This window comes from Eurytemora carolleeae, unplaced genomic scaffold, assembly GCF_000591075.1.
Source record: "Eurytemora carolleeae unplaced genomic scaffold, Eaff_2.0 scaffold1059, whole genome shotgun sequence".
Classification (NCBI taxonomy): domain Eukaryota; kingdom Metazoa; phylum Arthropoda; class Copepoda; order Calanoida; family Temoridae; genus Eurytemora; species Eurytemora carolleeae.
Window position 1 is genome coordinate 46,646 of NW_019397280.1, and position 13,936 is coordinate 60,581.

At 33.5% G+C, this 13,936-nt stretch overlaps 1 protein-coding gene and 1 long non-coding RNA gene across 2 annotated transcripts in view; both read right to left on the reverse strand.

The window, feature by feature from the left end:
* The window catches only part of LOC111713229 (SWI/SNF complex subunit SMARCC1), a 12,782-nt gene extending 2,271 nt beyond the window's left edge, over window positions 1-10,511 (reverse strand). Inside the window, exons 1-16 of the mRNA XM_023488054.1 lie at window positions 10,426-10,511; window positions 10,281-10,318; window positions 9,080-9,199; window positions 8,306-8,451; window positions 7,377-7,457; window positions 6,886-6,999; window positions 6,600-6,702; window positions 6,186-6,305; window positions 5,563-5,670; window positions 4,588-4,668; window positions 3,981-4,046; window positions 3,123-3,224; window positions 2,069-2,118; window positions 1,490-1,607; window positions 802-1,076; window positions 317-386 (exon numbers count right to left, since the gene is read on the reverse strand). Of these exons, the coding sequence (XP_023343822.1) occupies window positions 317-386; window positions 802-1,076; window positions 1,490-1,607; window positions 2,069-2,118; window positions 3,123-3,224; window positions 3,981-4,046; window positions 4,588-4,668; window positions 5,563-5,670; window positions 6,186-6,305; window positions 6,600-6,702; window positions 6,886-6,999; window positions 7,377-7,457; window positions 8,306-8,451; window positions 9,080-9,199; window positions 10,281-10,318; window positions 10,426-10,507 (1,674 nt within the window). The 5' untranslated portion in view covers window positions 10,508-10,511. The remainder of the gene's footprint in view (window positions 1-316; window positions 387-801; window positions 1,077-1,489; window positions 1,608-2,068; window positions 2,119-3,122; window positions 3,225-3,980; window positions 4,047-4,587; window positions 4,669-5,562; window positions 5,671-6,185; window positions 6,306-6,599; window positions 6,703-6,885; window positions 7,000-7,376; window positions 7,458-8,305; window positions 8,452-9,079; window positions 9,200-10,280; window positions 10,319-10,425) is intronic.
* Window positions 10,512-12,508: 1,997 nt separating this feature from the next.
* Window positions 12,509-13,889, reverse strand: LOC111713233 (uncharacterized). The gene is made up of 2 exons (XR_002767636.1): window positions 13,707-13,889; window positions 12,509-12,976 (listed from the first exon to the last, which is right to left on the reverse strand). It is a non-coding gene; the product is annotated as an uncharacterized LOC111713233 (long non-coding RNA).
* Between the last annotated feature and the right edge of the window lie 47 nt (window positions 13,890-13,936).

Sequence of the window (13,936 nt, forward strand, 5' to 3'; positions counted from 1 at the left end):
TGCTTAGAATCCATTTCTCTTGATAAGGAAACCTTTCCTTTCCTTAAAACTTTATTTTCATGCTAAAACTTCATGATCCATTCAGACATGAGGAAATTTTTTATCTTTAAAATTTTTAACGGTTGAAGTTTGTGTTTAGAGATCAAAGAAGTATTTTTTTTTACAGTTTTTGCTTGGTATTTTGCCCCATGGATCCAGGGATCCGCATATTTTAACGGATCCAGGAAGCCAAAATGTTGCGGATCCATATGATCCTGAGCACTCCACCTTCCCCTCTCCATTGATTGGTTGGATTAATATTAAACCACTGCTTTACCTTATTCCAATCATCCTTGAACATCTCTAGGGCCTCCAGGAGTAGGAGGGTTTCCTGCTGGGTCCAATCCCTAATCAAAAATCAGAATCAAATTCATCCATCAATAAATATAAAATACATATAAAATACATTAATCAATCAATCGCAATGATCAAGTTATTTATAAGTAAATCCGTCAAATAACTAATAAATGAATTCTATCGCATTCAAACTAATTTACATGTTAATAAATTTAAGGGGTATATATTTCGAGGAATTTCAAGATTGTGGAATAAATAAATCAGCCGACAATTAACCCCCTTCCCCATACCTTTTTCGACAATAAACAACGAAAATTATTTGTGAAAACGGGTAGGGGTATTGTTTTTATCGATTTTCTTGATAAAAACCGCGGCATATATTGTCAATACATTAATTTGTTTGAAAATCATCGGCAAAGTTCAAGAAGCATAGGGCTTGGTGATCTTTGAGCCAGGTTTTCCTACCTACTCGCTGTCGCAGCAGAAGCACGTTTCAAAGCAGCGTTTCTTTTATCATAGATATCAGTTTTTAGACCAAAATCACCGCCGATTTCAGACTTCCGGTCAGTGTCCGGCTTGTCTACTCTCCGGCCGTCCAAATCTAGCATAGTTCTGGCCGCCGATGGTTGTGGCGTGCGTGGTGGGTTGACCGGAGCCAGACCGGCGGGTGTATCGGCGAGTATATGGAAGTGGGAGGTGGGAGGAGGACCCATTGCTGTAGGGCGGGCATCAATGTCAACCTGGTCAAAATAATTATCAAATTACGTTACAATCAACGTATCAAAAACGCAAACGCAAATTTTAATCCAAATCACTTTCACTCTCTACTAGACCCAAAGAGGGGCAAATTAATGCGACAATACTGGCACGATTTTCTGACCTCGTAGATCTTTAAAAAGAGTCATTATAGAAAACATGATTCTATTCTAATCGTAACATATTTTAACTGTCTAATTTCAATATCTGTGCAACCTCCGATATTATAAGCTGGATATATTTAAGCAGAATTAATAGTTTAAAATATCCAAGTTCTGCGATACCAGGTTTCAAAGAAACAAAGTTAAGAAAATTATAATTTGTGAAAGTGTTAAGTTCCTTTACTTTACAGTTAAACATGAAAAATAATTTACAAGCGAGGAATAAATTGAATGACCTGGTAGTTGATGAGCCCCCATTGCTCTAGGAAAGCGTGCACGCGCATTATCGCGCACACATCTCCAGCTAGGTTACGTCTGCATGCTGTAGAGGTCAGGTACTCTGTTGGGTTTAGCCTTAACAACAAAACTTGATAATTATATTATTATGAAAAAAATAAAAAATTGACTGGAGATAATTTTAGAAGGAATAAAAGGATCCTTAGCACTGAAGAAAAAGCAAGAAAAGATGTGTTTAATTTGGCTTTAATTTGTCTTATTAAAAATGCTTGAAACATACTAATAATAAAGAACACATAAAGTTTTTTGATTTTTCCCGCTTTTTTAACATAACATAATAGTTAATGACGGACACCGTTAAGGAGTTCAATAATATCTTCTGTTGAGGCCGTCAATAAGATTTAGATCGTTAAAGAACGGAAACTTAAGCAGAACGACGTGTTCTTAGCAAAGAACACACGGTTATCTGAAAAGTTGGCTATTTAACGATTTCATCAAAATGTTGACTAACGGTTTAAAAAAGTTGTAACGGTGGTGAGCTCTAACTATATGTTGTACACTGTACAGTGTACACTGACCTGTATGTATCGATCATGAAGTTCCTGTACGATAAATATATTTCAGGTGTCTACAAACACAAGATTCATTAGAACAACATTTCTAGTTTCTCATAGGCAAGAACTTTTAAATGTGATGAGTAAAAGGGACTGTAGGCGTAATTTTAAGAAACAAGATTTTCGACATGCAATATGAACCTCAACTCAAAACTGTGCAATCTAGATATTTGGAGAAACTTCTTTAGCTTAAGAGTTATTAAAAGATGGAAAAATTTGCCAATAGTCATTAAAAATGCCACTTCATTGATTAATTTTAAGAACATGTATGACAAACATATTTCTTCAATGTGATAGGTGTCAGGGGCGCCGAGATCCCTGGTGAAGGTGTCAAGGGCGCCAAGATCCCTGGTTTAACTTAATGCACTATCAGTAGAAACAAAAAAGATATATTGACTCGCTGAAAATGTCACAAAAGCGAAAATTTTTCCAGTAATCCAGTAAGTAACCCTCCGTGCAAAAGATAGCAATGCTCGATTTACAAAGATACCTTTAATACAAACCAGACTTCTAGGGCTGTCCTACTTCAATTCTACAGTTTCAAGATGAATAATACTAATTTAAAATTAAAAAGTTTTTCTGATCAAAATGTGGATTGTGGAAGATACCGTCGTTTTCCTGACACAAAAAGTGGTTTATTATGTTTATTATATGTCTTTATTGCTTCATATAAGCAAATACCGCCCAAGTCACTTAGATAGTGAAACCCATAACGAAATGAACAGTTTAAAGAAACAAAAACTTTTGTCACCTAATTCATACTAGACTTAGCTTTTAAGGTTACTGTTGTAAATCGGGCATTGCCATCTTTGCATGGAGAACCCATTTAAATTACGCTTACAGTCCCTTTAACAATGAGAACTTTCTTTAATTTGATGCGTCGTCAAATAATTCAACGATTCGAAGATTGCAGAAGTGAGAGTTTACATATTTAATGATTACAAACTTACTAAGTAATGCGACTTAAAAAGTGATAATTTGACTATTTTTGTGATAGTTCTAACGAAATCCAGCCTGCCTTGGACATATTCTTTCCGTTGAAGAATTCCGGAAGATTCCGTTTCTCTACGGCATGCAAGCTGTTGTAGTCAAACCAGGCACTGTAGCTTGGAACTGGAAACCAATATCATCAATTAGATTTTTTTTTAACTCTAATCAATAAAAACCCGGAATCATGACGAACTTCATCTACCATTTTCTGCTTCTTAACCTAATAATCATATCTCGATTTTCTAAAGGAACATTAGTTTAACAGACGTTAATTTTGTAAAAAAAAAAATCCAGGATAAACCACAAGGATTGAGACTTAAAAAAAGTCTTTAATATCCCGACCTCAAGGTTAAATTTGGTTAAGTGTTTTGAGTATGGTTTTTGTAGATATATCGTCTCTGAAGGATGCCTTTCTGAGGAAGAGGAAAATATTGGATCTGGATTTGTTAATAAATGGATTCCGAATCAGTATTCAGTAATCAATATATCAATATATCAATATATATCAATGTAACCAGTTGAAGTTGAAACCGTGAGCTACGCTTGAGCGAAACCTTTCTCAATTTTTTATTCACACGAACTGTCGTAGTCGGAAAGAGACTGTAGACGTAATGTCAAGTGACCCTGAGTGTCATGTTCAAATCACAACAGTTCCCTTTTGAGAAGCAACTAGGAGAAAGATTTTGTCGCTTTTCTGTCAAAATTCAAAATTAACTCTTCATCGTAAATCCGCAAGTCACATTTATAATTGAAAATAATCTATATTTAGATAGAAAAAAGGATGTCTCATTCATCCTTGATCATAAAAAGAGTTTGAGGGTATAGTCGTGAATCAGACATGACGTTCGTCAAATGTATTCTGTTATGAATATTGCTCTTAGTTTAAAATACCTTTGGCTGGTTGAGATTCAGTTTTAACTTCAGAAATAGAATTTTCAGGAACCGGGTCCTCCTAAACATGATTTAATTGAGGATAGAAAATTAGTTAAAATTTAACAATAATATAACAAATTATTTTGATTCGTTTGCATCCCAAGCCGATTAGACCCGAATTTTGTGTGGTAACTCATCTAACCAATCCACCAATAACAGAAAAAATCTGATGTTTATTAAAAAAAATAAAGACAGTCCATCTAGGAACAGTGGCGCGAAGTGCTCTGGTCCTGGAAAACTTGTATAAAAAACTAGCATGGGAACCCAACTTTGCCCAGAGTTTTCCCTGTAAAAGTCAACCCTCTCAACATAGAATTATTAAACCAGACGTGACTAAGAACGTTTCCGTGGTTCGACTTAGTTCCCCAAATAAAAAAATGAGGCAAAACGGCCTAGGGATTCATGAGTTATTATCTGATATCAAAAATTGCAACCATGCAACATAGCATACAAGCTATATGATTTGGCGTAAAGTCGTGTTTTCCAAATTTTCCACGGACACCCTATAAGACGACACAACTATATGACGAGAAGAAAGCAAAGAATGAAACGATTGTTACCATGTCAGCGGTAAGATCCTCTTCATCCTCTTCATCATTTTTACTCTTCTTAGATTTAGCTCCGCCCTTAGACTTCCGGCTCTAAACATGAAGCAATAAATCAATCCAGACTTTTAGGAACGTAATACTACCCACTCCGAAATGAATCTACTAATCGAAATCGAAATCGAAATCGAAATCGAAATCGAAATCGAAATCGAAATCGAAATCGAAATCGAAATCAAATCACAATCACATAATAATCCATTAGTTACTAATCAATCTTTACCNTATCTTCTATACTCTCCAGTCAAAAATGGTATTGCTCAATTCAAACCGTTGCCCTTCAAACCTATGGCTTTATCTGATCGGTAGTGTGGGAGATATTGACGTTTTTATTGGTTGAACATTGTTAAATAGTAATATCTTCTATACTCTCCAGTCAAAAATGGTATTGCTCAATTCAAACCGTTGCCCTTCAAACCTATGGCTTTATCTGATTGAAAGTGTGGGAGATATTGACGTTTTTCTTGGTTGAACATTGTTAAATAGTAATATCTTCTATACTCTCCAGTCAAAAATGATATTGCTCAATTCAAACCGTTTCCCTTCAAACCTATGGCTTTATCTGATTGAAAGTGTGGGAGATATTGACGTTTTTCTTGGTTGAACATTGTTAAATAGTAATATCTTCTATCCTTTTTTTGCAGTAGAAATGCACAAGTCACTTTTGTAGGTAAACCACAGTTTAAAAAATCTGTTTTTTAATATATAAAAAATCATAAATAATTCCTACTTGACCGGACAAAGCTTTTAAGGGTACCGTTGTTTATTAGGCAATGCCATTTTTCTCTGGAGGGTCACTTGAAATTACGATTACAGCCCCTTTGATTTCATGACAAGAAAAAGAAATAGAAGTTCGTAAAATCTAAAAGGGAACCCAATGTAGAACTCTGCCTTTAGGGGCAGAGAACACCACACAACTGCTGCACTTACTTTAGGGGCTGGGCTGGGGCTTCGTTTCCTCTTAGTGGTCTTTTTCTTCTTTTCTGGTTTCTCTTCGCTTGTTTGGAACTCGTCATAGGTCATAGCTGTCTCTGAGGGCTATACAGACATCATCATAATACAAACATTTCACCAGAAGAATATTGTAATTTCAAATTTTATTTTATTCCTTCTTTACAAAATCATTTTGGCCAGAACATACGAACTGAGAAGGAACCCAATATGAAACCCCCAAACCAACCTGGCAACAATTAACAATTTCCACATCCCAACTCAAGTACTTATAAGTCTTTTTCAAAACCAAATTTTTATTTCATTCCGTCTTTACAAAATCATTTTGGTCAGAACATACGAACTGAAAAGGAACCCAATATGAAACCCCCAAACCAACCTGGCAACAATTAACAATTTCCACGTCCCAACTTAATTACTTATAATTCTTTTTCAAAACCAAATTTTTTGGTCCCGGCCAAATATGAAAAAATTGTCCACATTTCTTGATTTGTTCGGTTGATATTAAATTTTCTATTCAATTTTATTGAGAAATCTTTTCATTTTCCCAAAAAGGGGGAACGGGAGTTCTTTAAAATATAAACTCGTAATAAATCTTTTACCTTTACTTTCCCGTGCTCATCTAGTTCATAATCCTCCTCGTTCAACCACTCGTTGTACTGCTGGGAGTCCAGGACCCAGTCCACAGATACCAGGTACACTTCAGCTCTCTCCTCAGGAGCCTGATTAATACAATAATACAATAATACAACTTCAATATCAATACAATAATACAATAGTACAACTTCAACATCAATACAATAATACAACTTCAACATTAATACAATAATATAACTTCAATATCAATACAAGAATTTAAGAAAAATAATTTATTTCCCCAATTCAGCAAATAAAAGCCTATAAAATCTTTTTTCGTTCCACGCAACTCAAATCAACTTATGAAGAGAAAAAAAATATTTTTGAGAAAAATATATTTTTGAGAAAAATATTCACCCCTGGGATGAGAATCAAGTTACCTCTGGTGTATCACTGTCAGGATAACAAACTCCCCAGTTGTCGTGACTGTCCGGCATCATGATAAAATGAATCAGGCATTTATCACCTCGACGAAACACGGGTCTAAAAAGAACAAAATGAAAAATAAAGCTTGCTTAGATCACATTTATTTTCAGAAAAAGAAATTAATTGTTTAAAAATTTATTTTCAAAGACAATAAAAAAATTAAATTCATCACCATTGGAGGTTAATTTTTTATTTTGCAGTTGGATTTTAAGTTTAACTATCGTCTTACGAAAAACATACCTTGCGTATAGTTCGTTGTTTAGTTCTACTTTGGGAAAAAGGATATGGGTAGCTTCATCTTCATCTTCTGTAATAGTTCCACCTTTCTTCTTCACTATATCCTTAGCCTTCTCCCTGCACAAACACAGAATAAATTATTAATAATATCTTATTTATCATTAAAATACCGTTTCTCCAGTAAACTTTACATCATCTTGAAGAATTGGTAATGCTCTAATATGAAGCAGATCAAAAAAGGGGGAAAAGCTTACAAGTTAACTTTCCCGCATTTTTGAAATACCGGCAAAAATTAAATATATTTAAAAAAAAAATTCTCAAATCTATTCTGAAACTGTACCAAAGAAAACTTTTGAACTGGTGCAAGGTGGATTTGCGCATTTCATTTAAAAAAGCGCCCAATTGTTTCACCTTCCTAACGGCGAAATGCCAACAAATGCCTTGGAAACACAAAGAGCTCTATTATGAGGAGTTAAGCTCAGGTTTGTACCAACCTGTCAGCAGCCTTGACGTTGTCCTTGATGAAGACAATAGGACTGATGTACAGCTTCTGCTGGTTCAACGACTCCTCAACCCTATCAATGAAAAATATTAATTCCAAAAAATACTCACTTTGACGAAAACAATTTATTTCATAAATTTTTGGAAATTTTTCACTGGTTGCAGGTAGCGATGGGCAATAGCTAGATTCGTTTTACAGAAACTTTTAATATGTTCAGACTTTTAAAAGGTTTAATGCCAATTTGAGAAGGGTTAATTTATTTAATTTTGTATTTTGTAGAAGTTTTCTTTTATCAAACATGCAAATTTGTTATCCTAATATAAGGCAAAAACGAACCAAAAACTAACGTTTTAAAAACCCAAAAATTATTGTTTTAAACGATCATTTTTCTTACAGGGTAACAAATTAGCATATTTGATAAAAGCAAACTTCTACAGAAAAAAGTTTTAAAATGTTGGAACCTTTTAATATTGTCGTAAAACCCTTGAAAAGTTTAAAAATATTAAAAGTTTTTTTTTATAAGGAATCTGGCTGCCCATCCCTAGCTGCAGGGTATATTTTAAAATGTTTAATGTAGAAATTTTGTGGCAGGTGTAAGACTTTTGTGGTAGATTTGATTGACTAATTTACTATTTATGGCAGATTAGATGGACTAAAATATTATTTGTGGCAGATTTGATGGACTAATTATTGGGAAAATGCTATTTGTGGCAGATTTGATAGACTAAAATACTTTTTGTGACAAATTTGTTTGTCTAAATTATGTTAAGCTGCATTATTTTTGTGTAATGGATATGTGCAGTGTAAGTGTTCACTCAGAGAACTCCTGGATGATTTGTAAATTTGATTTACCGTTTAGTCTGTTTGGTCTACGATTCAAAATAATATTATTAAACAGTTTTACTGGATTTTACTGGGTACCTTTGACACATTTGTATGTTGGCATCCTTCCTGCTTGAGGATTGGAGATCGAACCTTCTCCAACCCTGCTCGGTCTTAAACTTGTACATAGCGCTGAGGATATGGCAGAGGGAGCCCCCAGGAGCAAGATCGTAGAACAGGAACATCTGGAAACATATTTAGTTTTCAATTAAAGTACACTTACAGTGTTTGTCCCAACAAAACATGACAGTAGCAGGACGAATTGTAGGTCGTCTTAAATCCTTGAAATAATTTGCGGCATTTATTCGTAAATCGTAAACAGTTAATTTTCACCAAAATACTCCTAGTCTTGGCATTTCCAAAATGTGGTCTGCCTTTTTTGTGCTTTCAATATTACCGGAGATTTCATTCAGATTTCGACAATTTTGGTTGAATTTAATAAAATTGAAATTTTTTCTCGAAAAATCATTCCTTGAAAATCATCTCCACAAGTTATACTTGCTTACGCAGAGCGTAAATTTTTTTAGGGGATTAAAATCGCTGAATAAACGGAAAATAAATGTTTTTTAGGTAAAAACGCATCAAAGTATTCAACAAAAATAATTTCTCCCCTCCCCTGGATAAATATAAACCCCTGCAGTACACTAAAGGCAGACTAGATTGTGAAATGCCAGGAATAGGAGAAAATATGCTCAGTTTTTACGGGAAAGCTAACGAATAAACTTTATTTAATAAGTCTAAGGAATAAACTATAATTACCGAAAATAGTTAACAAAATATAATTTCCAAAAGAATTGAATAACATAAAATTACCGGAAGTCTGGTGAATGCCGGATTTTTTGCTCCTTTTCCGAGATTATCCTCTTGGAGTTGAATAAACTGCTGAACAAGCTGAGATAAGGACTTCGCAGTAGGTGGGTCACTCGCAACATGCTGAATATACATTTAATCAAAGTAGGTCACTCGCAAAATGCTGAATATACATTTAATCAAAGCGGGTCACTCGCAACATGCTGAATATACATTTAATCAAAGCAGGTCACTCTCATTATGCTGAATATACATTTAATCAAAGCAGGTCACTAATTATGCTGAATAAACATTTAATCAAAACAGGTCACTCTCAACATGCTGAATATACATTTAATCAAAGCGGGTCACTCTCAACATGCTGAATATACATTTGATCAAAGAAGGTCGCTCACAACATACTGAATATACATCAATATTTTAAAGAAGGTCATTAACAACATTTTGATGCGGATCCGGATACTAGTTTTGCCTTGAAAAAAGTGTATCCGGGTCTGGGTCCTGAGTTGTTTTAAATTTTTTTTTTTACCGGAAGAAAAATGTTGATCTTATTTATCTTTTCTTCATCTCTAATTTTATGATAAAATTTGATGGGGCAATCAGTTTCTTTGGTAATTAAGAAATTCCCAAGGAGCGATTTTTGTGTCCGTATATTTTAGTGGATTCAGATCCAAGGAAACCAAAATGTTGTGAATCCATTGCGAATCTACATAATATCACAAAGCAGGTCACTCGTAATATGCTGAATATGCGTCATCTAAATTAGCAGGTCACAATATTCTACATATACTTTTGATCATTCGAAACATACTGAACGGCTATATTCATGTCATGATAATTCTATCGCTTGTTGGGTAATTTCCTAGAGAACGATTTTTTGACCCCTCCCCCCTTCCTATAAATTTTGTACATGGATCTCATATGTAACACATGGATATAATTTGTCATGTGGTCGCAGCGCCAGGCCCCCTAGCCTGTCCTAGCCGCAGCGCTTGGCCCAAAAATTGTCTCAACCTAACCTTACCTAAACTAATAAAAGAATAAATAATATTTTTGCTGAAAAATGAAAGATGACTGGACATGTAGAAATTGATAGGAGACGGGGGGGGGGGGGGGCCCGGGGGCTACAAACTTCGTTCTCTAGGACGGACCCGCCAGTTGGATATTGATAATAGACCAGGAAGATTAAAATATTTATTAATACCTTTTTGGCATTTTTAAGGAGCCATGCTTTAACACTTTCTAACATTTTAATATTCATTCGTTTTTGTCAAAAAAAAATAACTATGGAAAATATTTGGTATATTTTATATTTGATAAGTCACATAAAAATGGAATATTAAATTTTCCTAATTGAGAAATTGTTGACGCTTCTTCCCAATATTTTTGTATGGGTCCTCCCCGTTCACGGGGTTCCAGAGTTGCAGCCATACTTCTGAAAATATTAATAGATTCAGAATTATTTTAATCAGAGCCTTGCTTGAATACAAATTCACTGCACTTGTACGATTATATTTTTTAATTCGAATTAATTCGAAACAAACTTAACGTGATTTATCCTTACACTTAACTGTTTTAATTCACACTAAAAATATCCGTATGTTATTGTTCAATTGTCGAAAATCAAAACAAACTGAAACAAACTTGGAGCCGGCTCTGGCGGGGGAGTCTCGTTCCATTCAATATTTAAGATGGAGCCAAACATTTTCGTAATCGTGCGCATGCGCAAGTTAGACAATTTTAAAATGATGCAGTATCGATTGAACTATCGTTCTATGAGTTCTATTGCGTAAAGTCAGCTATTCAAAAACCGGTTTCTAGTCCATTTGAAGATTAGTACAAAGGAACAAAATAAAAATTGATTATGTTCAAATGAACTAATAAAATTTTGTTTTGAATACATCTATACTCACAAGGGGGGAACGGCAACCTCCCCCGAACAGCTTCCGAACCTCATTTTACATATTTGCGGCAGTGCGCGTTCCAAGATGACTTTCGAGCCTCCCCAACCAATCTTCTGGGAAGGATCTTCCATTTATATCGATAATTTCTACTTGAAACGGGACTAATTTGATTGCACGGTAGTCGATCTATAAACATTTGCATAATATTTTTTTACATTTCTCGATATCAAATTTTTGATGACACCTTTAGATTTAAGTATAAATGCTTGAACCCTATAAACGATCGAAGTATAGGATCATGCCCACTAATAACAAATTGAGTAATTAAATTAATCAGCAAGTCTGCAAATTCTGCAAAGATGTAAATAAAATTATCCCAAGATTCACAACACAAAATTTCTAACTTCAGCTTTAATTGTTTTTAGGGCGAGTAGTTCAATTGTTATACAAGTAAATTGATACTCGATCCTATAATTACCCTGTAAAATTGTTAAGCAGGTATAGTGATTGGCAATATCTTGGTTCGTCTTTCTAGATCTATTAGGTTTTTTGGACTTTGAAATGCTCCATACAAATACTGTGAACTTGCTAAGGTTCGATTATAAAACTGTTTCCATTTAAGTCTGCTTTTATGAAACAACCATACCAACCCAAAATCCTAAAAATTCTAGTCTCTATATAGGTATACGTATTTAAATAAGTAAATAAGTTTTTATGTTTAACTTTTTGGTAAAGAACTTCATGCGTATATTTATGTATTTTTTTTTAAGCTAAAGAAACGTATTTTTATGAATGATTGCGTAGACTTTTTACTAAGTAATTTTTCAAAAGTTTTAGGTTTAATTTTACGTATTTTTAAGTATTTTTTCTTTACATAAAAAATTGTATTTTTGAAGTTTATACAAACCTATTACGTATATTTCCGTAAATTTCTTACAATGCAATTTTCTTTGTTTTTAGTTTTTATTTACATTTTTAAAAGTATTGTTTCGGTTTTTTCTTTTCTTAAAATGTTTCATTTTTTAGAGGTTGATGCAAACCTTAAAATACGTATATTTTCGTAAATTCCATACCAAGTAATATTTCCAAGTTTTTATGTTTTTTTTTATTTTTTCGGTTTTTTCTTTTCTTAAAATGTTTCATTTTTTAGAGCTGTTGATGCAAACCTAAAAATTTTCGTAAATTCCATACCAAGTAATATTTCCAAGTTTTTATGTTTTTTTTTTTATTTTTTCGGTTTTTTCTTTTAAAAGTTGTCCTTTTTAGAGTTAAAAAATTTGATGCCGACTAATTTTTAAAAGTTAATATATTCACGAAACCTCAATTGCACAAAAATGCAAGTTATAAATTACAATGCTTTATGACTTTTCAAGAGAATTGTTATGTGAGAAATTTAANTTGTATTTTGTAGTTTCTAGAATAAATCTCATCATGTAAGCTTTATAAATAATATAATTAGAAAGTCAATGTTGTATTTTGTAGTTTCTAGAATAAATCACATCATGTAAGCTTTATAAATAATCATGAGTACAAAATACAAATTTATTTACTTAAGTACGGAAAGAGTACATAATCAGTAAAAGGTACAATGTACTTAACAGTACAAAGTAAACACAACACATGACAAAACAACATAAAAATTGTTCATAAAAAAGGGGAAAGTTGGCGAATGACTTTGGAGTAGATCAGCTAGCTAAGACAAAAATGGACCAAGGGTTAATTAAAATTATTTTGGATTTCCAAGAAATCTGCAATTGGGGCCCTTAATCAAAGTTTGATTTATATTCAATTAACCGTTTTTTTTGTCCGGGTGCGGGGGGAGGCTGGTATATTAATTATTTTCTAAAATGTATTATAAGTCAGATTCTAAAGTTTAAATCCTATTTAAATCATTACATGGGGTGATGTTGTCCACTCAAAAAAAGTTATTTTAGAATATAATATAAGATCAGAATAAAACGGAGACCACAGAAGTATTTGTACGTTCAGGACTCATCTGAAAATATAAATTTTGTAAGTTTGTTCATTCTAGCAGAGGATACAGGGGTCCCAGTAAACCTAGGAAATAAGTGACAAATTCAAGTTTGTCTTTGTTAAGTCAAGAGAAGTTAAGAAAAGCTGTCAATTAAAAAAGCTTCTCATAAACTATAAAAAAGCTTGTTAATAATCAAAACTTAAACAAAAAAGTCGTCTTTATTATTGATATAATCGCCTACCACTGTATCACCATATACTAAATAAAAATCATTTATTTAGACGATCTCGAAATTCCCATGTTTATTGAAATACCCTGTATTCAGCTTAACAGAGCCACTTAGATTGTTCATAGAAAAAAGATTGTTAATTGTTTTCTAATCATTTTAATTGTCAAATCTATATATATATAATTGGCTGCTCGTCTGTCTGTTTGTATCAAATAAACGTCAAAACGGCTGGACCGTTCGGGCCCAAGTTGAATGTGTCCCCGAGGAAGGTTTAAAGATATGATAAAAATTTCAAAAATGTGCCTCCAACAATATTCGATTTTCATTAAATGTCAAAAATCCATAAATTTTTAATATAAAATTTGCAACTTTTTTGTTTTTGTTTTACAATGTATACAAAGAGATTTTGTTTACAATTGAAACAGAAGATGGGCACAAAGCGCCCTAAAAGCCTAGTTAATAGACATTTAAACACAATACTTATTTCTTAGATATAAACTTTGACTACCAAGAGCGAATTACCTATTGAGATGACACTGATAAGTTACATATCAGCCTCGTCCATGGCCTCCGTAGCCTCCATACTACTTCTAACAGCCTCCACTTCACTCCCAGTAGCCTCTTCAACCTCACTGCTCTCAACAACAGCCTTTTCTAGGCTCTGCTGAAAAAAAGAAATCTGTAATGTACACAGTGGCGTATTCAGGAATAAGTCCAGGGGTGGGCTCAAATTTTTTCTTTCTATGGGGGGG